Source organism: Colletotrichum godetiae (assembly GCF_030913485.1).
Source record: "Colletotrichum godetiae strain CBS 193.32 chromosome Unknown BDP55scaffold_5, whole genome shotgun sequence".
Lineage (NCBI taxonomy): Eukaryota > Fungi > Ascomycota > Sordariomycetes > Glomerellales > Glomerellaceae > Colletotrichum > Colletotrichum godetiae.
This window is the reverse complement of record NW_026851253.1, coordinates 127,605-149,387: the sequence shown is the minus strand read 5'-3', so window position 1 is coordinate 149,387 and position 21,783 is coordinate 127,605. Positions and strand designations below refer to the sequence as shown.

At 53.4% G+C, this 21,783-nt stretch overlaps 10 protein-coding genes across 10 annotated transcripts; 5 read left to right on the top strand and 5 right to left on the bottom strand.

Moving 5' to 3' along the window:
* Positions 1–112: 112 nt before the first annotated feature.
* BDP55DRAFT_543320 (impB/mucB/samB family protein) lies at positions 113–3,645 on the top strand (the record flags this gene model as incomplete). Its single annotated transcript, XM_060568399.1, has 2 exons — positions 113–360; positions 417–3,645. The coding sequence occupies 2 exons, from the start codon at positions 113–115 to the stop codon at positions 3,643–3,645; spliced, it is 3,477 nt and encodes a 1,158-aa protein (XP_060434333.1).
* Positions 3,646–4,014: 369 nt separating this feature from the next.
* Positions 4,015–4,635, bottom strand: BDP55DRAFT_627349 (WSC domain-containing protein; the record flags this gene model as incomplete). The annotated part of the gene is made up of 2 exons (XM_060571746.1): positions 4,015–4,234; positions 4,361–4,635. The coding sequence occupies 2 exons, from the start codon at positions 4,633–4,635 to the stop codon at positions 4,015–4,017; spliced, it is 495 nt and encodes a 164-aa protein (XP_060434332.1).
* A 1,593-nt stretch (positions 4,636–6,228) lies between these two features.
* Positions 6,229–6,816, bottom strand: BDP55DRAFT_724256 (uncharacterized protein; the record flags this gene model as incomplete). Its single annotated transcript, XM_060578869.1, has 2 exons — positions 6,229–6,241; positions 6,311–6,816. The coding sequence occupies 2 exons, from the start codon at positions 6,814–6,816 to the stop codon at positions 6,229–6,231; spliced, it is 519 nt and encodes a 172-aa protein (XP_060434331.1).
* On the top strand, positions 6,595–7,835 carry BDP55DRAFT_301630 (uncharacterized protein). Its single transcript, XM_060566629.1, has one exon. It carries the CDS (start codon positions 6,944–6,946, stop codon positions 7,586–7,588), a length of 645 nt encoding a protein of 214 aa, XP_060434330.1. The 5' UTR covers positions 6,595–6,943; the 3' UTR covers positions 7,589–7,835.
* A 475-nt stretch (positions 7,836–8,310) lies between these two features.
* On the bottom strand, positions 8,311–12,844 carry BDP55DRAFT_764479 (F-box domain-containing protein). Its single transcript, XM_060580924.1, has 2 exons — positions 12,347–12,844; positions 8,311–12,284 (listed from the first exon to the last, which is right to left on the bottom strand). Exons 1-2 carry the CDS (start codon positions 12,469–12,471, stop codon positions 8,687–8,689), a joined length of 3,723 nt encoding a protein of 1,240 aa, XP_060434329.1. The 5' UTR covers positions 12,472–12,844; the 3' UTR covers positions 8,311–8,686.
* An 804-nt stretch (positions 12,845–13,648) lies between these two features.
* BDP55DRAFT_301616 (uncharacterized protein) lies at positions 13,649–14,809 on the bottom strand. The gene is made up of 2 exons (XM_060566628.1): positions 14,362–14,809; positions 13,649–14,289 (listed from the first exon to the last, which is right to left on the bottom strand). Exons 1-2 carry the CDS (start codon positions 14,667–14,669, stop codon positions 13,947–13,949), a joined length of 651 nt encoding a protein of 216 aa, XP_060434328.1. The 5' UTR covers positions 14,670–14,809; the 3' UTR covers positions 13,649–13,946.
* Position 14,810: 1 nt separating this feature from the next.
* BDP55DRAFT_301605 (uncharacterized protein) lies at positions 14,811–16,019 on the top strand. Its single transcript, XM_060566627.1, has 2 exons — positions 14,811–15,332; positions 15,481–16,019. The coding sequence occupies exons 1-2, from the start codon at positions 14,951–14,953 to the stop codon at positions 15,834–15,836; spliced, it is 738 nt and encodes a 245-aa protein (XP_060434327.1). The 5' UTR covers positions 14,811–14,950; the 3' UTR covers positions 15,837–16,019.
* BDP55DRAFT_301514 (carboxylesterase) lies at positions 15,648–18,170 on the top strand. Its single transcript, XM_060566626.1, has 6 exons — positions 15,648–16,079; positions 16,160–16,336; positions 16,394–16,535; positions 16,647–16,852; positions 16,907–17,324; positions 17,380–18,170. The coding sequence occupies exons 1-6, from the start codon at positions 15,954–15,956 to the stop codon at positions 17,979–17,981; spliced, it is 1,671 nt and encodes a 556-aa protein (XP_060434326.1). The 5' UTR covers positions 15,648–15,953; the 3' UTR covers positions 17,982–18,170.
* A 110-nt stretch (positions 18,171–18,280) lies between these two features.
* Positions 18,281–19,403, top strand: BDP55DRAFT_647950 (uncharacterized protein). Its single transcript, XM_060573819.1, has 2 exons — positions 18,281–18,869; positions 18,948–19,403. Exons 1-2 carry the CDS (start codon positions 18,746–18,748, stop codon positions 19,121–19,123), a joined length of 300 nt encoding a protein of 99 aa, XP_060434325.1. The 5' UTR covers positions 18,281–18,745; the 3' UTR covers positions 19,124–19,403.
* Positions 19,404–19,419: 16 nt separating this feature from the next.
* BDP55DRAFT_647941 (S-adenosyl-L-methionine-dependent methyltransferase) lies at positions 19,420–21,382 on the bottom strand. Its single transcript, XM_060573818.1, has 8 exons — positions 20,951–21,382; positions 20,784–20,871; positions 20,678–20,719; positions 20,432–20,592; positions 20,314–20,351; positions 20,090–20,227; positions 19,605–20,018; positions 19,420–19,530 (listed from the first exon to the last, which is right to left on the bottom strand). Exons 1-8 carry the CDS (start codon positions 21,023–21,025, stop codon positions 19,479–19,481), a joined length of 1,008 nt encoding a protein of 335 aa, XP_060434324.1. The 5' UTR covers positions 21,026–21,382; the 3' UTR covers positions 19,420–19,478.
* Between the last annotated feature and the right edge of the window lie 401 nt (positions 21,383–21,783).

Below are 21,783 nucleotides of genomic sequence, written 5' to 3'. Positions count from 1 at the left end.
GTACGGGTTGATCTGCAAGTAAATCTCCAAGTCGCCAGTCAAAAGACCGCCTCCACCGCTCACAGCACTCATACAGCCGTGAGTTTGCGCATCATCCGAGACAACCGACAGAATGGGTAGTCGCCTTGAGAAGAACTCCTCGCAGGTGAGGAAGAGGATTGAGGGCCATGAGTTCACCGACGAGACTGGCGAAGAGTATGAGCAGAGCGCTTTCGGCGGCTTTGGAGACTACTTTCGTCGGAAAAAGATCAAGTTGCAAAACTTGGACGCCGACATGCGCGCCGCCTCAAGCGAGAAGCCTCAAATATTCAAAGGGGTCGTTGCGCATGTTATGGGCTATACGCAACCACCACTTCACATGTGGGTCACTGTCTGTGACTCTGACACGTATAAAAAGTCGCTAACCAACATGTCAGCCTACACCGCGAGCTTGTTCAACATGGCGCTGGCTTTTTGCAGTATCTGGATTCAAAGACCATGGCAACGCACATCATAGCGTCTTCTGTTCCGCCTAAGAAGTCCATGGATTACAGCAGGTATAGACTGGTCAAGCCAGCCTGGGTCACGGACTCAATTAAGGCTGGGAGACTACTTCCCTGGTCGGATTATCGAATAAATAACCACGATGGACCGCGTCAGAAGGTATTCAAAATCGATGAGTCCAAAAAGCTCAGTCAATCGACACCACAAGTGAAAAGAGGTTACAGAGATCAAACCGATGCCAGCTTTTACACCAGCCAATTCAAGGGATCTACAACAAGTCCCGCGACGCCATCTTTGAGTCGTTTCGCTGAACGATCCGAGTCCCCGCTCGCTCAACACCATGGTCGCAGTTCGTACAGCCCATCTGTGTCGGGGACTATGAAGAAGCCGCCACTGAAGCTAAAGGACGATGTCGAAGAGTTTGATGACATGGAAATTGACGAGCTTATGGTCGGCATAGTCCCAGAGGAGGACAAAGCAGTCAAAGTGGAAAAGGTTGAAGCAAATACCGTACCACCAAAAGCTGAAGAAGAGCCCACGCGAGGAACCGAGGAAGCTAAACAGGAAAGCAAGTCGTCAGAGGATATGACGTCCGAGGAACACAATGCCGTACTCCTCTCGGATCCCAAGATCTGGAAATCATCAACGGCGAATCCCGATTTCTTGAAGCAGTTTTACTCGGAAAGTCGTCTCCATCACCTTTCGACCTGGAAAGCCGAGTTGAAGTCGAAAATGCAGAATCTTGCCAAGGAAAAGGGGCCATCTCTCAAGTCAGTGCGGAGGAGGCCAGGGTCGCGACGTTACATTATCCACGTCGATTTTGACAGCTTCTTCTGCGCTGTTTCCCTCAAGAAGAACCCACAATACGTCGACAAACCAACTGTGGTAGCTCACAGCAGCGGAACCGCCTCTGAGATTGCAAGCTGTAACTACGTTGCGCGCAAATTTGGAGTCAAGAATGGCATGTGGATGAAACGAGCACTCGAGCTGTGTCCGGATATCAAAGTCTTGCCGTACGATTTTCCCGCGTACGAGGAAGCTAGTCGTCTGTTCTACGAATCGATTCTCGATCTCGGAGGGGTTGTTCAGAGTGTCAGCATCGACGAGGCTCTCGTCGACATCACGTCAATCATTCTCTCCTCCACTGGATCTGATGGCACCGGGGTTGACGAAGGCAGTGTCTGGAGAGAGCAGGAGAAGGCCGAGGAGATTGCTCTCACCCTGCGCAATAAGATCAAAGACGCGACTGGCTGCGCGGTATCAGTGGGAATTGGGGCCAATATCTTGGTAGCCAAGGTCGCGCTACGGAGAGCGAAGCCCGCCGGACAATTTCAAATCAAGCCGGAGCAGGTGCTAGAAGTCATCGGCGAACTCGAGGTGAAAGACCTACCTGGGGTCGCATACAGTCTCGGTGGAAAGCTTGAGGAGATTGGTGTTAAGTTCGTCAAAGACATCAGACAGGTATCCAAGGAGCGGCTATCCTCTTCGCTTGGTCCAAAAACAGGAGAAAAGCTATGGGAATATGCTCGCGGCATTGACAAAACCGAAGTGGGTGAACAAACACCCCGAAAGTCCGTCTCGGCTGAGGTCAACTGGGGCATTCGCTTCATCAACCAGCAGGAAGCTGAGGAGTTCATCTTCAATCTCTGCAAAGAGCTGGAGAGACGACTGCTCAGCGAAGAGGTCAAGGGCAAGCAGTTCACCATGAAGATTATGCGCCGTGCTCAAGACGCACCCCGAGATCCACCGAAGCATCTGGGGCACGGGAAATGTGATTCGTTCAGCAAGAGCATTTTGTTTGGGGTTGCGACTCACAATGCCGAAACCATCGCTAAGGAGGCTGTCTCGATTCTTCGTTCATACAAGTTCACCCCGGGTGACCTGAGAGGTCTTGGTGTCCAGTTAACGAAACTGGAACCCCTCAGATCTAGCACCACTGGGCGGGAGAGCAGCCAACGACGGTTGGCGTTCCCAAATTTTGGTGGCCAACCATCAGCAAAGAAAGCTCAAACGGATCTGATTGAGGATTCAAAGAGTCCTCAGAAGACAAGGGATATCCAACCCCGTGGTGACGTTTCCCTAGATCCCATTGCGGATGACCCCTTAACACCCAGAAAGCCCAAGGTGCATCCTGCTTTGGCTCTAGCACGGGCCGGTGAAAGGGATGAGAAGGCCCATACTCCCCTCAACATCATGGGCACTCAGTTCATCCTACCGTCTCAAGTTGATCCTGCGGTCTTAGCTGAGCTGCCAGGTGATATCCGGGCTAAACTTCAACGGGGCCAAAGGCCAAAGCCAGAGCCAAGGCAGGCATCTCCCCAGGTGAAGTCGCGGAGTAATAGCCCAGCGGTTCAGGACGAGATGATCCCTTCTCAGGTCGACCCGGAGGTCTTCAACGCTTTGCCCGAAGACATGAAGGCCGAGGTCCTGGCGCAGTATGGACGCAAAGCGGTGCAACAAACCCGTTTGCCGCAATCACCACGCAAGGACCGGCTGATTCAAGGAAGAAAGCCAATAACGCCGACAAAGCGAGGTGGTAGGACCTTGTTCAATGCCAGGGAGAGGCAGCAGGATGCAGCTGCCAACCGCCAGCAGACGAACTTCTTGGCGAACAAAGGCCCCGCGAACGCCGCTCAGGAAGAAGAGCCAGATGAGCTGGACGAAGCATTCCTCGCAGAGCTCCCAGAGGACGTCCGGAAGGAGATCATTGAGGACCACCGCAAGAAACGGCTGGCTAAACGATCTGGTCTCCTATTCAACGCTCCCAGAAGGCAACAAAACGGCGAGTCGAGCGACGCCGCACCCGCCGGACAGACCAAGCTGCAGTTCCCTGCGCCGCCGCCCAAGATGAACTTCATGGGTTCCGCCGTGAAGTCGGTCCAGGAGATCAAGGACATGCTCGAGGCCTGGCACGACGGGACGCGGTACGATGGGCCGCACCAAGACGATGTCAAGGTCTTTGAAAAGTATCTCGCCAGGGTCGTCTCGGAGGAGCGAGACATGGAAAAGGCTTCGAGGCTGGTGCGGTGGCTCGACTGGCTTGTGGAGGACGACGGCAGCGAGGGACGGGGCAAGCAGGGGTGGAGGAAGACTGTTGCGGATAATAAAGCGGCGGTGCAGAGGGCTGTTGAACAGAGGGGCCTGGGTCCCGTGAGATTATGAGATGACTGTTCTTGTACACCAGTCACAAAGATTATGATAGGATACCATTGATTGGGTTTGTGGTTTGGCATCGATTTATCTTATGCAGGGTTTCCGAAGCGGGCACGGAATTGGAGAAAAAAGAAAGCATCGTGATGTCTGACTTTGTGACCTCACATGTGAAATGTGCGTTGAGATGTCCGCTGCGAGAGTGAGACACAAATCATCAATTCAAAGACGTTCTATAGGTCCGAGAAACACTCATGGCCAGGGGGGGTATCCTCCAAGAAACAATAAAACGCTGCTGTCGTGTAACCATTCTTTTCGCCATTCGAGAAAAAAAAAAGACTTCCAATACCATCGTGACACCTCATTACCAGATCATCACACTTACAGCAACACGTACGTCGCCAAGCCGCCCACGACAACCGCGGCCCACGACGCGGCCGCGGGCGAGGACCAGGACCGCAGGCCGGCGCTGACCATGTAGACGCTCAACTTGAGCGCGCCGCCGCAGACCATGCCCTGGTTGCCGTCGCAGGGGAGGTTGCACTGGCTGTCGTCAAGCTTGACGGCGAGGCCCGAGATTCTCTGGGCGCACCAGCATTCACTATAATTGAATCGTCAGTTTTACTTCTCATCTAGAATGCCGTAGCAGGGCCCTCTGTCTGAAAGCTTCGAAGCTCCAGGCAGGGGGAGGGGGAAGAAGTGGAAGAAGAGAACAAGAGAAACGTACCGAGAATACTCGACGCCGGCGTAGGTATACTGCTTATCGGCTCCGCTGTTGCAGAAGCTGAGGCACAGGGGCACCGTCATGTTGCCCTCCATGACCTTGGATGCGCCGCCCGAGAGGGCGCGGTCGTGGGCCGTGTTGGGGAGGTCGTTTGTCTCGTTGAAGCAGCCTTGGTACTTGTACTTGTCGGAGGCCGTGTAGATTGAGAGCTGGGCCGCCGCGAGGGGCGCGAGGACGGCGAGGAGGAGGAGACGGGAGAGGAGGGTGTTACGGGCCATTGTTGTCGGTTTTGGGGGTGGTCGAAGCGGGAGATGGATCGATTGTAGTTGGGATCTCGTTTCTGTCCTTCTCTTGTGCTATCTATTGAAGATTCCTGGTGAAAGCTGTAGGAAGTTCGGCAGTGGCGGAATCGTCGATTATTGTTCCTTGCGCGCGAAGACGGTTATCGAGAGCTTATCTGGAACCAAACAAAGGCAACCCGGGTATCACAAGTCGTAAGGGGAAATTGGGATACGGGAATGGCGCATTCTCATACTGAAGTCATCTCTTCGTTGGTTCTGCTTCAAGATGTCCTATCACTAACCCCCGAAATGAGTGAACGAGTGAAGTAAAAGAGCGTGTAGGCAAGATCAAAGAGAGAGAGGAAAGGAAAGAAAAAAAAAGATCAGCAGGCTAAATCACTCTTATTCCGTCCGGGCGGCGCGAACACCCTTCAAGGAGATTTGCACACCATCACTGCGCCCGATGAGGCTGGAAACCATTGGTGGTTTGGGTTTAGTGCCCAGACGCTACCTCCCGTCGACACAAACGGGAAATCTCACATCAGGTCCCGCCAATGTAGTTTTTTTTTAAGCGTCCGGGAGTCCGTTAGTGTAGAGGTCTCGCGTGGTTTAGGCTCAGATACTGCACATCTCAGGGGAGGGGCCCTTGTTCGCACCTTTCGGGAGAATAGTGAGGTCTGTCTCCACTACAGCTGAAGTTTGGGGCGTGTTCTAGACCGTATTGAGATGGGTGAGATTCGATGAGTTGGGGTGTGGTCCGTGGGCGAACTGGCGCCAGGGTTTGAGGGCGTGAGGACGATGATTTCCAGCTGTTTGCACTACGAAGGATGTAAAGCAAACATGTTGTTTGATGCGAATCCGGCGTTTCTTTTCAGATGGTCACTTCATCAACTCAGAGTTCATACCATTTTTATTTTTTATTTTTTTGTATGTTATTATCATTATGAATTCTTTGTTTTGCAACCAAATCTCGTTCTCAGGTTCTCTACCACGAGATGAATCACCACGGGCCATGGTTTGCTCTATTAATTAGACCGAGAGGCGTACCGGGCAACAGATATCTTCCAACAACGAAGCATTAGTTACTGCCAAGCCGCGTATCCCTCTCTCACTATCTTCAGTCTCTTCTTCCCATACACACGGTCATTGACGGTCCTTCAGCAGCTGGGCGTTGCCTCCGATTTCATCACGGCAATGACTAGCTCCGGGTTCCCTTTCAGGATGGCCGAGCGTCTGGCCTTGACAGATATCCACTGGTATGCGGTCCCGGCGAGACCATCTCTGATGGTGTTGAGCCTCTTCTTTCTGGAGGAGACAGGCAGCTAGCTGCTTTGGATTCGACCTCTGCTCTCCGCGCTGGCCTACCAGGTACGATGGTAGAACACTGCTCTGAGAGTTTTGGAACTCGCAGCGCCGGTCCGGGTATCTTGGAGCGTCGTCTGCTATCCGACAGAGGCCCACCCGGTTTAGTGATGCAGGTCACCGCGAGTTCTGTGTATATTCCCTCGCCTCATAAACGCTCAAATACCTTCGTGCGTTGCTTCGTCTTTAATCATTCGCCGTCATCACCTCAACCCATCAAAGTCATAATCATAATGCGTCACTAGTACAGCGTCAGCAAAGATACACATCCAACTCCCAACCGAGAGAGATCCCCAAGGAGCAAACTTACAAAGCGCTAATCTCCAAGTCGCCAAATATCCTCGCCTTGAGAGTTACCTCAATATCAAGATTCAGCCCCAAATGTACCGAAAACCCCCGACTCTCGGACCCGGCATGCTTGTGCTTTTGCTGCCTACCCGGCCTCATCTTCCGGGATCTCCCCCGCCGTCCCCGGCCGAGATTTTGACTAATCTGCCGCAGCGGAAACTCTCGTTCGGATTCAGTTTCCGAAGGAGACATGTCCGTCGCCGGCCCCGCTAACACGGCCGCGGGCGGCGGGGCGGGAAGGTCGTAGTCTATTATCGGTTGGTCATTGTCGGGATCTTGTTGTGCGGGCTCGTTGTTGTTACTGTCGCTCTCATCGTCGCCGCCCATGTCGATGAATGATGTCTGCTCAACTGGCAGTGAATTGTCAAAAGGCATCGGGCACCAGATGAATCTGTCGTCGGCAAAGGGCTCTACGGAGCCGTACATTTCTTTGGGGAGCCATACTGTCAGGCTGTCGCGTTTCGCCATCTCGTCTGGTCTTCTCTCTCTGTTCCTTTCTATAGCGAGTGTAGTATAAGCGAGTGAAGTATAAGCAAATAAGCAAAACAGCGAGAGTAGAAGAAGTGAGGGACAGTCAGAGAAAAACCTGACAAAAATGACGGGGTGTATTTCCTCCAACTCAAGAGCCGGAAAATGGGAAGAAAGTCATCTAAGTACGGCCAGTCCAGTCACCTCTTTCATCATATCCCCCAATATCAACCACCACCACCACCACCACCACCAACAACCATCCCAAAATCTTGGCACACAGCACCGAGCAGGATTCAAAGAGCCTGGCCGCCATCTCACCAGTCCCCATGGGGGGGGCCAGGTATCACTGCACAGCTCAATGAAATCATGTATGGGCCCGGGTTGTATTCGCTTCCCAGGGCGTGGCGTGAGCCGCGGGTGCGCCCCCCGGAGCTCTGGCCAAGAATCGACCGAGATCTGCAAGAGCCGATTGCTAAAAGGTGTGGAACCCGCCCAACGGTGCAAAGAAAAAACCCGGATTTTTGGCATCCATCTCTTGAAGGGGTCCCGTCCCGTCCTCTGCTTGCCTGGCGCACCACAAGCAAATAAGCACGCCGCTGATGACATCCTAACACCGCATCGTTATCGACTCGACCCCGTTTATTTACCCCCCATCGGCTTGGGTACCACTGCCGGGAAGGGGCAGCGTACTACGGATGTAAACCTGTCGGATGCTAATTTTGGAAAACGGCTCAGGGATCTTTGTGTCGTCGCTGAGATCGGAGGCTGAACTACTCGAGTACTCTGCTGATCAACTACTCTTCGCCCCGGTGTGAACCCTTCTGCTAGGTTAATCAGAGACCTTTCTTCCTTCCACCTATTGAAAGTCAGCCTCAAGAACATAGAGTCAAATCTCATTCTTTGCGTCCCTTTTCTTGTGCGTACACTGAGGCACTCTATGGATGGGAGACGAGTTGTAGTCTGGATGAGAGTGCGGAATTTGCCTGAGTTCTCGTAGTGATTCTGAGAAGAGGCGAGCGCTGGGTATGGTACGGAGTCGGCCGGCAACAGGTAGAACTAACTGTACCTTGAACTTGGTATAAGAAGCAGACCGGAGAACGACATTCCATCCGTCATGAACCGTCCTGGTTGGGGGAACCCATCGTTAGACTGTCAGTCTTAAATGGTTACTTGTAAAGGTCACCACCCAACTCAACTTCTTAAGTTGTCAACCATGGTTCGTTCCCAAGCTCCCCATGAACCACTTTAGGCGGCGGATCTCAACTCAGACACATTGCTCTTCTCCAGTGTTCAAGTCGCTCGCTTCATTTACGGACGAATACGAGCGGAACGCGGAACAACTGAGGATAAGAGGTGAGGTTAGGGATTTGTTTTGAGAGTGGGGTGAATGATGCATTATCGCCTTATGAAGGATATGATGAGCATCTGGATGATCGTCATCAACGTAGACGGATGCGTAGAAGGCGACAGTATAGAAAAGATCTAATAGAGCCTCAGACTTAAATATGTACGGAATATATTTCATAGTGTGCGTAAAGAAATTGGTATCATAGATCGACGCACCAACCTCACGTCGATCTCGAGCGAGTGAGTAGCTACAACTGTCCTGTCTTTCTTGGTAGCAGAGGCACGAATACCAATTCATGCCATGGCTACCATAGCAATACCCCTTTTCCTTTCCCTATCTGAATCGTCGCTGCAATGGTTATACCCAGTGACCTTCGATCTATCTTTCAAACGTGTTCTTCCATACCCCAACTCCGGTGCTATACTTCCAACCATCAAGTTCCAAACGTACAAAAAGCCTTGAAGCAATTGCCGACACACCATAGTGCCTCTCTAATGAGCCAATATTCAAAAGGTATCCTCACATCACAACACACTTCTTATCCTTCTCTGGTTTGCCATGAGCCGCATTCCTGCTAGACGTGGAAACTTCAGTCCACGCAGTAGAGCTGGCGACCTCATGATCAACCTGCTTCTTCTTTTTCTTCTTCTTCTGGGAGCCATTCCAGCCGCGTCGTTTGGCGTCCTTGATGTTCTTAGCTGCACTCCGCTCGGCACGACTGGGTCTTCTGTTCACCGAAGAATGCGGCTGTCGGCCTACAGACGACGTCGATGGCGCTTGTAACCACGCCGGCATGAGACTTCTGCTGCCCGAAGCTTCAGGTCGGTTTGTGGAGTTTGTGCTGTATATCGTTTCGAGGCGTTCCACCGTTGGTCGTACCGGACCTGACTGGGTCGGCCGTGGGTGACGCGGGATCGGTGCTAGTAATGGCATCTCGGTTCTGCGGTTCGATTGCTGACGAGTAGGCGCATCGAATGCGCCAGTGACGCCGCTAGGCGTGCTGATAATCAACGGCTGATCTTCGTACTGTGGACCAGCAACTTGATTCTGGTCCTGAACTTGTCTCTGAGCCTGAGAAGCAGGCTGCGAGACAGGCTGTGGCACAGACGCCCTGCGAGATCCAGGCCGGCGGCTTCCCACTGGTACACGCTGGACTGAGCTGAAGTTCCCAGAAAAGCGTCTAGATGAAGGCAGCTGTTCATGGCTCCGCAGACCAGCCAGTTGATCGGCCATTGGGAATGGCGGTAAAGAAGATCCCACAATATCGTCAACTCTTGCGTCAGTCGCAGGAGCAGAGTAGGGGTGACTGTTTAAGGGACCGCCATATGGACGAAGGTGAGATCCATCATCTGGCTGCGCAGATCTAGGCCAGGTTGACGCATTGGAAAGGCGCCTGCCCAACGGCAAATCAGTGGTAGATGCTGGTTGTGGCTGTCGCAGCTCTGCAGTATTTGCGGAGGAAGCCGACGGAATTTCCAGACCCAGCGAGGGAGGAGCCTGAACCTGCTGAGCGACCGGGGAGACGACCGCTTGTTCGGGAGAAACTGCCTCGGAATCTTGGTGCGACCCAGAACTTGATGGTCGAGCCTCCGAAACCTGGCTGACCATCCGCTGGTCTTCAGGAGAGATGGCATGAGTTTCGCTCAGTCTTCTCGAAGCCATCCGTGGGGAATCCGGTGGCGAGACGTCGTAGATATCGTCGTCAAGATCAACATGGGCCGAAGGGCTGGGCGTCGGACGAACTGCCGAGTCTGCAGTGCGTGGCCGGCTCATCAGCGTCGAGTCACTAGCTATACGCAGATGGTGGCTGGCATTAGCCGGGGGACTGTTGACCGGCTCTTGATAGCTTAGAGGGCGGCCGGATGATGGAGACAGAGCTGGTCGCGTCGGAGGCGCCCATGCTGATGCGCCAATGGCAGGCGCGGCTGTCTGGGTTCTCGCTGGCTGACTTGGTATCTGCACACCGCCAGGTGTGATGATGGCGTTCCGTAGGAAAGAGGGTAAGTCAACGGGATCGTCCTTTTGGTAGGGAGGCGGCGGCGGAACCCAGTTGTCGGCGTCGCTCTCGTGGGGATGCTCCCGTCGGCCATCAGCTCGCCGATACTCTACCGGTCCAGCTGCCGGCGGTTGCGGGTTGCGGCTTCGGTTCATGGCAGCAGCAGTGGCAGCGCGACGGAGAGTGTTGGTGGACCGGGGCCCGTCATGGGAGTAAGGGGCTTCGACTGCTTCTTCTGCCTCTTCTTCTCCAATCATCGAGGTAGTCTCGCCTGCCCCAGGTGCCGAAGGTGAGGTTGGCTCTTGAACATTGATACGTGGGGCTGCTCCAATTCGTCTTGGGACGAGGGGGTCATCCTCGCCATCGCCGTTGTTGGCTTCTCGTTCCTCTCTGGGTTGGGGCATGGGCGGCATCGACGGCATCGACGACATCGATGGCATAGGGTTGCTCCGGGCTGCAGCACTCGTGGCTGCACGCATCAAGGCACCGCGATCTCCCCGTTTCTGAGCCACAGTCCTGCGACGTACAATAGCCACTTCGGTATCGATATCTCTTTGCTCCTCTTCGAGCACCTCAGGCTCTTTGGTGCCCACTTCAATCTCAATCTCTGTTCTAACACCGTCTTCGATGCTGTAGTCAAAGTCCAGGAGGGTAACTCTGCCGCCATCAATGAAGTCGATATCATCCTCCTCAATGATGGATTTCCCAGGAGAGATGCCTCGGGCCGCGATGACGAGACGCTCCTGGGCCGATGTCTGACCAAAGCCCGCGACCCATTTCACCGTGCTCACACCGTCGAGTTCGGCAATTTTGGCGCCCCAGATGAAAGTGTTCCGGAGCTTATCACACAACATTTGCCATTGAGGGATCCTTGGATTCTCCTGCGCCCTAGACGATGACGAACGCGAAGGTGGTCCACTATTCCTTCTTGCTTGTCCGGCCAAGGCTGACAATCCATCAGTTCCTGAGGAGTTGAACTCGGGCACGGCGTCGAGGTCTTCGGGGACACCATAGAGCCAGATATCCTTTCCTTGGAACCCAGCACTGACAAGATCTCCGTGGAAAGTCGCTGCGGGAAGAGTGCAAGGAGTGAGCTTAGCCTGGGATCCTGGGTCGGGTTTCGGGCCCGTGAAATATGTTGTTCCGTTTCTCAGATCATCAATGCGTACGGCCCTGAACGTCTCGAAGCTACGGTCGTATGTGAAAGTCCAGCTCGCTTCTTCTTGTGCAGAGTCTTGCAACAGTACCGCATGACTGCAGTCACGACTGGTATTGGGGAACAGGATAGACGTAGTCCAAAGCGCGCTGATGCTATCGTCGGCCATTTGGTTGCCAGGGTCATAATACGGAGCTGTGAGGATGACTGTGGTTGGTGGCGATGAGTGAATTGTTGTTCCAAGAATCTGGGTGCCGTCGAACGAGAAAGACAAGGAGTCGACTCCGTCGCATTTGACAGCTCGTCTATCTGTAGGTAGCGCGCCAGGGTTGACCAGGGATACTTCGATACCTCCTTCGTACGCAGCAGCTAGGACAGAACCGCAGGGCGAGAGAGCAATAGTGCGCGGGGCATGGTCTAAGATCAGAGATTGGGTGCGGCGGGGCGGTGACTGCTCCAGATCGTAGAGGTCGACCTGCATTTCGGAAGACAATACAGCTAGCATGGAGCCATCGTCCTTGATACAGGTCGAGACGGGACGACGCAATATCTTGAACTCCCTCTTGACATCGATATCCTTCCCCCGCACATCGAGCACGTAGATTCGAGATGAGTTGTAGGCTAGGACGTGGTGACCGCGAGGCGACGGGCTGAATTGCATTCCCTCGCCGCCAGGGCATGACGAGGAGCTAATGGAGTTGGAAATCAACTTTATAACGGTTTCGCGGGGTCGCAAGTATGCCTCGAAAAGGTTGCGCTTAACCTCTCTGGCGAATAATCGCCTGAGGCGCGGAAGGTCTTCGTCTCTGACATCGGTATCGCGAAGCTGAGGATGGCTCGAGGCGTAGGATTCGCATTTGAAGAGGTGGAAGGCGTAGAGCTGTGCCTGCTGGGCAACTGATCGCCATTTCGAGTTGAGGAGGACGAGAGACGCGAAGGAGTCGGGGTCGGTAAGCTGTAATATCCTGTGGCCAATGTCAGTCAATCTGTAGTAGAAGGTATAGAGATGGCAGGGACACAGCCATACTGTTGAATAATCTCGTCCGGGAGGCGATCAAAAGCGGGATCCGGGGCCAGGATGGGGGGTTTGTCAATGGACGACCGTGATCCCACTTCCCCATGTCGGCCAGCGTCAGTGCTGCTGTCCATCATGGACCAAATGCAGCCAGCCCGATTGCTTGCTTGCGGCGAAGTTGCTGTCGCTTCGAGGCTAAGAGAGCGAAAGGCGGAAGGAAGTTGACATGATGAATCGTCTGGAGTTTTGGAAAAGGGCCGTTGTTGAGACGAAGGAGGAAAGGCAGCGCAGTGCAGCACTGTAGCCGGAGAAGTAGAAGCAGAAGCAGAAGCAGGAAAAGGCGTTAGAGGCAAACGCAAGGACAACAGTTGCAGGAAGCACAACAGTAGGAGCTGAGTGTGGGATCACAGACTTTGTCTCTATTGGTCTTTGGTCCTTTAGGCTGGGACTTGTCGACTTTGGGACTTGGGGGACTTGGACATGCGGCTGCGCGGTGCGAACGCAAGCAACATGTGGCGGAGCGACGCTACTGGACCACCTGAAGTTAGACCACCTCATCAGGTATCTACTTTTGTATCTTTGTATCAGTGGATGGGTGGTGAATGATGGACGCTGTACGGAGTACCTAGGTGCATTTCTTGTCTGCCTGCTCACTCTGCCCCCCCTCATCCCCCCCCTGCTCCCCTGTTCCTACCCACTGATTTGGCGCTAATCATCGGCGTTGGCACCTTATCGGAAGGTACCCGACCAACCCGAGCTGACCTTGCCTAGATCTTTCGTTCCATGGGCCCTTGGAGTTTCTTTCCGCAGGCAAACACACTCAAACGGACCAGGGGACCCCCTTTCTATCAACAAGGCGTGACGACCTGCACATTCCAAGTCCTTTTCGTTAGGACATGGGAGTGCGCACAAGAACTTGGGCCAACGGTCAAAGGTCATGAAAGTGGATGTTGCATTCTTCTGAGGTGCTCTGCAACACAGTCCAGGCTCACAACACCACCAGCAACAACACTGCATCAATGGCAACCAACATGCATCCCACTGCAACCATAGTTATACACACTTAGCCGCTAGCTCTACCGTTGACATCTCGACAGTGGGAGCACTAGGGGAAGGTCAGAGATACCTAGAGGCCTTGCCTCAGGGACACAAGGCTTCGTCAGGCCAGTTGGAAGCTGACAACATGAGGCTGAGTCTTGAAACAATGTAACAGCAGCAGACTCTCTACCACTTCATTGGGCTTACTCTGGCTACCCTTATCTTGGCTTCTCCTTGCCTCTTCACTATGTGGCCATCGTGAGTCTTCAGTGTCTACTTCAGACACAACATCAAACTGGTGGCGGCTGGCTATCCGCTCAGAACCAACAGAGAATGGTGGACTCGTTTTCTGACTGGTGCAGCTTTGACGCTGTTGGGGAAGACATTGAAACAGGGATGCGCAGGCTGAGCGGCAACTTGCGAATCGCGACATGCAGGGAGAGAGCCTACTATCAACTGTGTCAAGTTGAGCCCCGAAGGTGTTAATCAAGTGTCTTTTGGCAGCCACCAGTCTCATCTCGACATAACTCTACCACGTCCACAGAGTACCAGTGAGGTGGATGCCTCAACCGCCCTACATAACTCTCTTCCAACAGTCCTCTCTTCCAACACCAAGAAAGCCCAGCGGCTCGCCAAAGTTGCAGAATTTCCGAATGCGGATGCGCAGGATATATCGTCGTGGTTGCTTTGAACCTTCAACTTCTTCCCAACGGCCAACCACAGCGAGACGCCAAACACCCTCCGGGCGAAAGGTGATGCTATTTTTGGACATTGTGGTTGAACACCACATGTGGAGTGGGTGCCTCCACGGCAGAACCCGCCACTGGGAGACGTTCGTCAAATAGACATAGAGTACGCCATGTGTAAGACAGCCTGATGCCATCTTATATTGTTCGAAGCAGTCCCGTCTTACCAACGGTATCACGAGACAAGTCAGCTGGCTTCAATCTCTCGATTCCTAGTTTTTTCGAGGTGCCGGCTTACCTAACCCGGACACGACTCGGCACCGAGTCGGAATACGACAAAACTGGACACCCGAGGGTTGAGAATGTCTCGCCGGCGCTATTTCTGGACCTGTGCTTGCGAAGTTTTCCCATGGCCGCTGGAGACCTTCCCCAGTATTTCTTGCTTCATATAAGCAACGGTCCCTAGGAAGATGCCCATATTCACCCCGACTGAATGCTACCAAGAAAGGAGCAGTGACGCCAAAAAGCAGGGAGCGACAAGAGCTCTGTGACAGCGGATAAGGATCAACAAGAATTCCTCGAGTCTTGATCCTTGGCACGGAGGGGAACATGGTCAACAGTTGAGCAAGGATAGAAGCTCGTCGACTGGCTACAGCCTACGAGAACGCTGAAGCCTCATCTATCAGATGAAGCGCCAAGCCGGCAGCACCCTGCGCAGAGGGAGGAACCGTAGTCCCCTACGCGTGCGTGGCGTGTTCGTGTCGGGAGCTCTCTGTTACCGGTGCTGTTTGAGCCTGGAAAAGTTCATTTTTGTCCCCTTTTTCAGGATGAACCGAGTGGCCGTGAACCAGAACTAGACAATTTGGCAATTGATGAGAAAGGCTTCAACGGAATGTTTGCGGCACTTTTGCTCCGAATCGATTTGATAGATGACGATGCCCTAGTCTCTTCCTCGGTGAACCAGTGCCGTCCTATTACCGAAAACAGCGAAATCCCGGCTCTTCGGCGACATGTTGTTGGTCCCCCTGGCGGGGGGTTCGCCGGGTCTCTTTGCAAGGACTTTCTACCTTCCAGAATGCTCCTGGCCAGCTTTACCTGCGCGTGTCCGTCAAGCCGACCAGCAAAAGACACAAGCCCTGGGCGACGTCACTGCAGATGGGCACTACTTGGCAGTGCGCTGACACAGCCCGTGCCCCCTATCAAGTCTGCAGCGCGCAGCAAGCATGGGGGCCCCAGCGTGGAATCGTGGATGGGAGATGGCAGTTGTACGAATAGTGCGTGAGGTGGGCATCATCACCCCAGAAAACCCGCTTTCCCACCTCCCGTATCCCTTCTTCCGTGAGGTAACACAGAGTTGGGGTTGGCCGTAGCAACTGGGTAGGCCAAGCCAAAGTTAACAAAGACATGCTCGGCGTCGCCAAGGTTTGACACTCCATAGTATCGTTCTCAGCGATATCAAATCGTCATTCTATTCCGTAGGCGGTAGTCCACCCATTTCTCTTTGGATCCGATCAATACATCTACAACCTCTTTTTCGTCCCAGGCTATCCCGCAGGTCCATCCATCTACGATCCCCCTCAAGACTCATCTTCGGCGTCTTACCCGCGCCATCTCACTGCTGCAGAGAGTCTGTGAGACTGGCACGGATCCCTCCTCGGAAACGACATGCAGCAGCCGCTAGTTTAGCCTCATTCTCGCATTCACTCATTCGCACTCTCACTGCTCCTCCGCCTTCTCTTCCTCCTCCTGCTTTCCCCCGCTCGGCTTTGGGGCTCTAGTCTCCCGAAGCAAGCAGACGGCTTCCCACGGTGGCTCTCACGTGGGATCGCGCAGCGCCGCCGCAGCCCGCGGGACCATATGACCTCGGACCATGTTCACCCCTCCTTCGACCCGTCATGGAGACGAGGAAGTTCAACTGGCGGAGATACTCTGCGCCAGTTGTCATCGCCAGCATGATCCTCGCGGCCCTCTCCGTCGTCCTCTACTTCAACATTCGTGAATATCTCGCTGTTCGAGATGAGGTCCGATTTGATGTCTCAACTTTCCCCCAAAAGTTTCCCTGGCGGTACGTCGCACAAGAAGTACTGACGCTGCGTCACAGGCCAACCTGCCGAGGGTCACCGTCGATCTCGGCTACGCGAGGTATGCCGGGAATTCGCTCCCGAGCGGTGTGAACCAGTTTCTGGGAATGCGGTATGCGGCGTCTCCGATAGGAAATCTGAGATGGCGAGCGCCTCAAGATCCCGAACCGAAAGAGGGCACGACAGATGCCATCGATGTAAGGCGCGGGGTTGTGTTGTTGGATCGATTGACACCTCGCTGACAGAACACTTAGTTTGGGCCGATTTGTCTGGGGACGGATGTGACTTATCCTACTTCTGGTCAAGACGAGGACTGTTTATACGCCAACGTCTGGTCACCAACAAACGCGACGGCTGACTCAAAGCTTCCTGTTTGGTTGTTCATTCAAGGCGGTGGTAAGGTCCCTCCACTCATAAAGCACTGCCCCATTCAGAGATGAGAGTTGGGCCGTAGCTCTTCCCTTATCCGTCTGTCTTGCAGTAAGTTCTTATCTGACACGATTTTAGGGTACACTTCAAACGCCAATCCGAACTGGAACGGCTCTCAAGTTGTAGATGTCTCGGGCAAGAATATCGTTTTTGTGAATTTCAACTACAGAGTTGGATTGTGGGGATTCCTGGCGAGTGAGCGTGTTCGAAAAGACGGCGAGCTGAACGTGGGACTCTTGGACCAGCGATTAATGATGAAATGGGTTCAGACTCATATCTCAAAGGTGAGTTCTCATCCCACTTCACGTTATTTTCAGCCATGCTCACACGCTCTGCAGTTTGGCGGTGACCCAAATCATGTAGTTATCCACGGCCTCTCGGCCGGAGCAGGTTCAGTCGCTCTCCATCTCGCAGCCTACGGCGGACGCGACGATAAGCTCTTCGCAGGCGCCATGTCCGAGTCGGTCTTCTTTCCCGCGCAGCCTCATGTTCCAGAGCTTGAGTACCAGTTCAACCAGACGCTGGACAAGTTGGGCTGCACGGATGACAAGGACCAGATGGGTTGTTTGCGCGGTAAAGACATCAAAGCGATTCAGGATGCCAACATCGCATCACCGTTTCCGGGGAGGTTGGCAAACCCGCACTTTTACTGGACTCCATGTATAGATGGCGACATCCTGCAAGATTATCCGTACCGACTCTTCGAAAAGGGTTCTTTCATCAAAGTTCCCGTCCTCTTTGGGACAGGAAGCAACGGTTAGTCCCGCCATCCTATTGCCGCAATGATCAAGGTACTCACACACTCCTCCAGAGGGATCCGTCTTCGCCGCCAACGTCGCAACCCAGGACCAGTTCGTCTCCTTCATGACAGACAACTACCCCAAACTCACAAAGAACGAAACCGACCCGATGCTGCAAAAGTACCCCCTTCTCCCACAGCTCCCCAACCACAACATCTGGTTCCCGTCCACCAGCCAAGCCTACGGCGAGACGACCTTCATCTGCCCCGCCAACACCATCATGAACGCCTACGCGGCCGCGAATCGCTCCGGTACGAGCTGGTCCTACCGCTTCAACGTCCAGGACAACGACAACACGGCCTCCGGTCTCGGCGTCCCACACGTCTTTGAGGCGCCCGCCGTCTTCGGCATCGACGCGTGCCCGACGCCCGACAGCTTCCGGACATACAACCGGCCCATTGTCTCGCTGATGATGAAGTACGTCATCTCGTTTGTGCGCGACCTGAATCCCAACACGTTCAAGCTCGCGGGTGCGCCGGACTGGGGCGATTGGGGACGGAATCAGTCGCGGTACGTGTTTGAGTTGAATAAGAACCGGATGGAGAACGTCGATGACGGGCAGAGGGATCGGTGTAACTTTTGGAAGGGGATCGTGGAGGTCATGGAGCAGTGAGGAGGGCCATTTCTTGGATATAGAGTGCTGCGGGCCACGGATAATGAGGCGTTTGCATCTGGTGGTTGGGTTCTTTGTTTTATCTGTGCATACGAGTAGATGGCATATCGGGTTGATACCAGCATTGGATGATACACATAGTGTGTCTATTTCAGTTTTTTTCTTACCGCATAATTTCAACGTTGCTCTTGCACTACATGTCTGTCCCTTTTGAAGATGGAAGCTTTTTTTTCCATTTCCTTCCCTAAAATGAGAACTCAAATCCTACAGCATGACAAACTTTTCAGAGCAACAAGAGGGAGTAACTGAATATCACCAAAGTATTTTGACACGATAGACTTACATGCGATCCAGAGGAAGTGGAGACGGTAGAAAAACTACCAGGGAACGAACCTAGCGAAACTGTGCCGCAAATTCGGGCATCCGACGGGGCTAACCTGCATGGCGTACACGTATGCTCTGCGTATCGTCAGTGAACGAAGCCCGAACTGGATAGTTGCGTCACGGCATGGTGCCACATTCTCTTCCATGCCCATGTGACTGACGTTGTCAGCCTCAACCGATGGCGCGGCGCAAGGCAGCTGCCTCAACATTCGATGAGCCCGCGAATGCTCGTGGTTCATCTCATACCCTCAAATAAAACTCATGTCGTGAGATGAATCATTTGGTTTGATTTGAGTCTACACAAGCTCTCCTGTCTCATTCAGAGCGATCACGGAGTTCAGTTCAAATTCACGCTAGAGGACCGGGGTTCAAAAATCAAGATGCCTTCCAAGGACCTCCAAACTGAGGGGCCACAGAAGGATGAGGAAAAGTCAAAGTATGAAGAGACGCCCGCCCTCGATGACGCGGACTGGGAACATGTTGGGACGCCTGTTGATGAAAAAGGTATGCTGGTGTGTTCATTATGTACTTTCTATGGTTGGAAGAGTCTGATGGAGTCTGGATATTGACGGCGGGGGGTAGGGCCAAATGATGAAGTGTGTGCGGAAGACAAGGAAACTAGCCTGGAGAGAAAAGCACCCTCCAAGACGACGGAGCACCGGTGGCGGCAGCTTCGAAGACAGGAGGATGAGGCGAGAGGGAGTGTTGTTCCTGAGCTTGTGAGTTTTTGTTTCTTTTTGATATTGCGGGAGAGGTAGTGAAGCTGACGATGTGTGTTGTCAATGATAGCTTTTCTTTCTAGCTGGATTGTTTTTATGGGCTTAGAATCGTTTTGGGGGGGTGTCGGAAAGCGAAATATACAACGCTAGGCTCTGAGTATTGAACGTTCCGACCTATCCTATTTCCCTCACTTGTAACAAAGTAGCCAGAATACCCTAGTCTGTGACTTGGTATTATGGCTGTCTCTCTTCCCTCATGAGACACCATCGCAACATATCAACTACCACCAACGACGTGAAAACGGCAGTCTAAAGGGGGGGGGGGGGGGGGGGGGGGGGGGGGGGGGCTTAGTTTCGCCCATGAACGATCCATCAATAAGAATCCTTCCTTCTATCATATGGAAAGACTTTCCTCTACATCAGGTTTCCGCCCAATGATACAATATCTAGGAGTACAATCAGTTCGCAAGCCCAGGCAACTAGAAGGGAAGGGGGCGGGGGGGCGCAAAGTTCTACTCACGCCGGCATATAAGCATGAATAGCCTTATTCCTAAGATCATTCCGGACATTAACGAGAAAGACATTGACCTCCTCGGGCGACCACTCGTACGCGCGCGTAAACGCCGCCATCGTAAAGGCCTCCATCCCCGTCGTGCCGTTCTCGAGCTGGATCCGGCCGAGCTGCTTGTACTTGGGGTCCTTGGGCCACTCGTTGAGCGGCCACTTGAAGGTGGTGATGGACACGTCGACGAAGCCGGCAGCCTTGAGGTCCAGGGACTTGGGGTCAATGTAGGGGCGCCCGAGCTTCTCCGAGGCGCCGTGGAGGAGCTTGCTCCACTGCGAGAGCGCGTGTTTCTCCGTGAGGGTGCCGTCGTCCGAGGTGACGAAGATGTCGAGCTCTTGCAGCTCGACCCAGCCGCCTGGCTCGAGGTTCCTTTTTTTATTTTACCTTGTGTTAGCCTTGGATTTTATCGTCATTTTGAGTGGTTTTCATAGAGAACGTACTTGTAAATTTTGCGCAGATATGCGTCCCAGTCGTTGACGGCGCCTGTCATGACTCTGCTGTGGATGTAGTTGAATGGACGGGACCATGTCCAATCCTCCTCAAGGTCATCGATTTCGAATTTGAGGTTAGGCGGCACGCTACACCCATGATCAGTGAAGCCCAACGAATGAAGTATTCGGCTTGTAGCAGTAAACAAGCCTACGCAGAGGGGCACAAGGCGTACTACTCATTCAGGGGCGGCGAGAGGTCGAAGCCAATAACCTAGCAAGGAAACACGTTAGATGGGCTGCACAATCGGCCTTTGCGAATCCATGAATAGCAGTCTTGGATTTCTTCCTCACGTCCGACTCGGGATGGTCATCCGCAAAGTCAATGGCCCAGCTACCAGTACCGGTGCCGACGTCTAGGGCACGAGCACACGCAAACTTTGAGTCCTTCACGGCGGGCGGGGCGACGCCGGAGGCGAAGTCGAGAGAAATCAACCACAACTCATTCTCCAGCTCTGGTTGGGGTTTCCTGTCGTTAGCTGAGTGATTGACCAGCCAGCCAGCCAGTCAGGGGGCAATGGCATCAGAAGAGAAAGGTACCGAGTCTGTCCATCTCCCGCTCATCGTTGGGTTTCGTGTATTCTGCGTTATTGTCAGATGAGTCTCGATGTGTGAAGAGGGTAAGCAGTGTCATAAGAAAACTCACTGCCGTCTTTGTACCGGTGGTATGTCCTACCGTTCTCGAGGCGGTAATCGAGAACGGATTCGCGCAGACTTGTGCTGGACGAGGCGATCTGTTTGTTTGTTTGTTTGGTATCAGCGATGCCAATCCCGCTCCATTCATGTGCGTTTGCGGCAGCATGCGTATCTTACACTCTCAATTTCTGACTGGCTCTCATCCTCCTCGTCCCCCACGATCAACGCATCAGGATAACTCTCAATCGTCATCTTCGCTTACCAAGAAGAAACACTTGGCCGATCTCGAATGGAGTTGGTTGATGTCGAAACCCTCTTTTCAGATTTGTTTGCTAGATCCGCGAGAGACAAACGGGCGACGAGAGAGAGAGGGACTCAAAAAAGAGGGGTTGGGCTGGTATTCGGTGATTTTTTTGTTATGGACACGCCGGATCGGTCGAAAGGGCGGAGAAAAATCTCAAGATTCCAACATGCCACTCATGCGGCACAGCCGTTAACCACCCATCAACTTGTGGGACCTCCCATCGAAGAACGAATGAGCCGTGGGGGGAGGGGGATGAGGTTCATGGCCGGGGGGATTGAGTCGGGGGGGGGGAGATTCTGACAAGGAGTCTAGTTCCCATTTGCCATGCTACAGATTTTCCCACTTTCCGGATCTGGCTTTATCTATTGGCATGTCTTGGGACCGTTGTCCGTTGCTTCGCTCGCTTCTGCAACGCGCAGATGCAGTTGGTCACTTGTCACTTTTACCCAAGACAAGGCCCGAAGACGAGGATAGTGGCTGATTGGTACCGGCTAATCGGCCTGTAGGAGCGAGCGATCGGATGCTGCAAGACATGTTGAAGAAAGACGTGTTTTGTGATACCGCACAACATGATTTCTCTACACGTAGAGTTGATTGCAACACCGATTGTAGCTGTTGGTCTTGAGAAGGGGCGAGATGTCATCTGTCTCGCGCGTTTTCTTCGGATGGTAGAAGTCGTGTTGCGATGCGATTCACCATTGGGCAC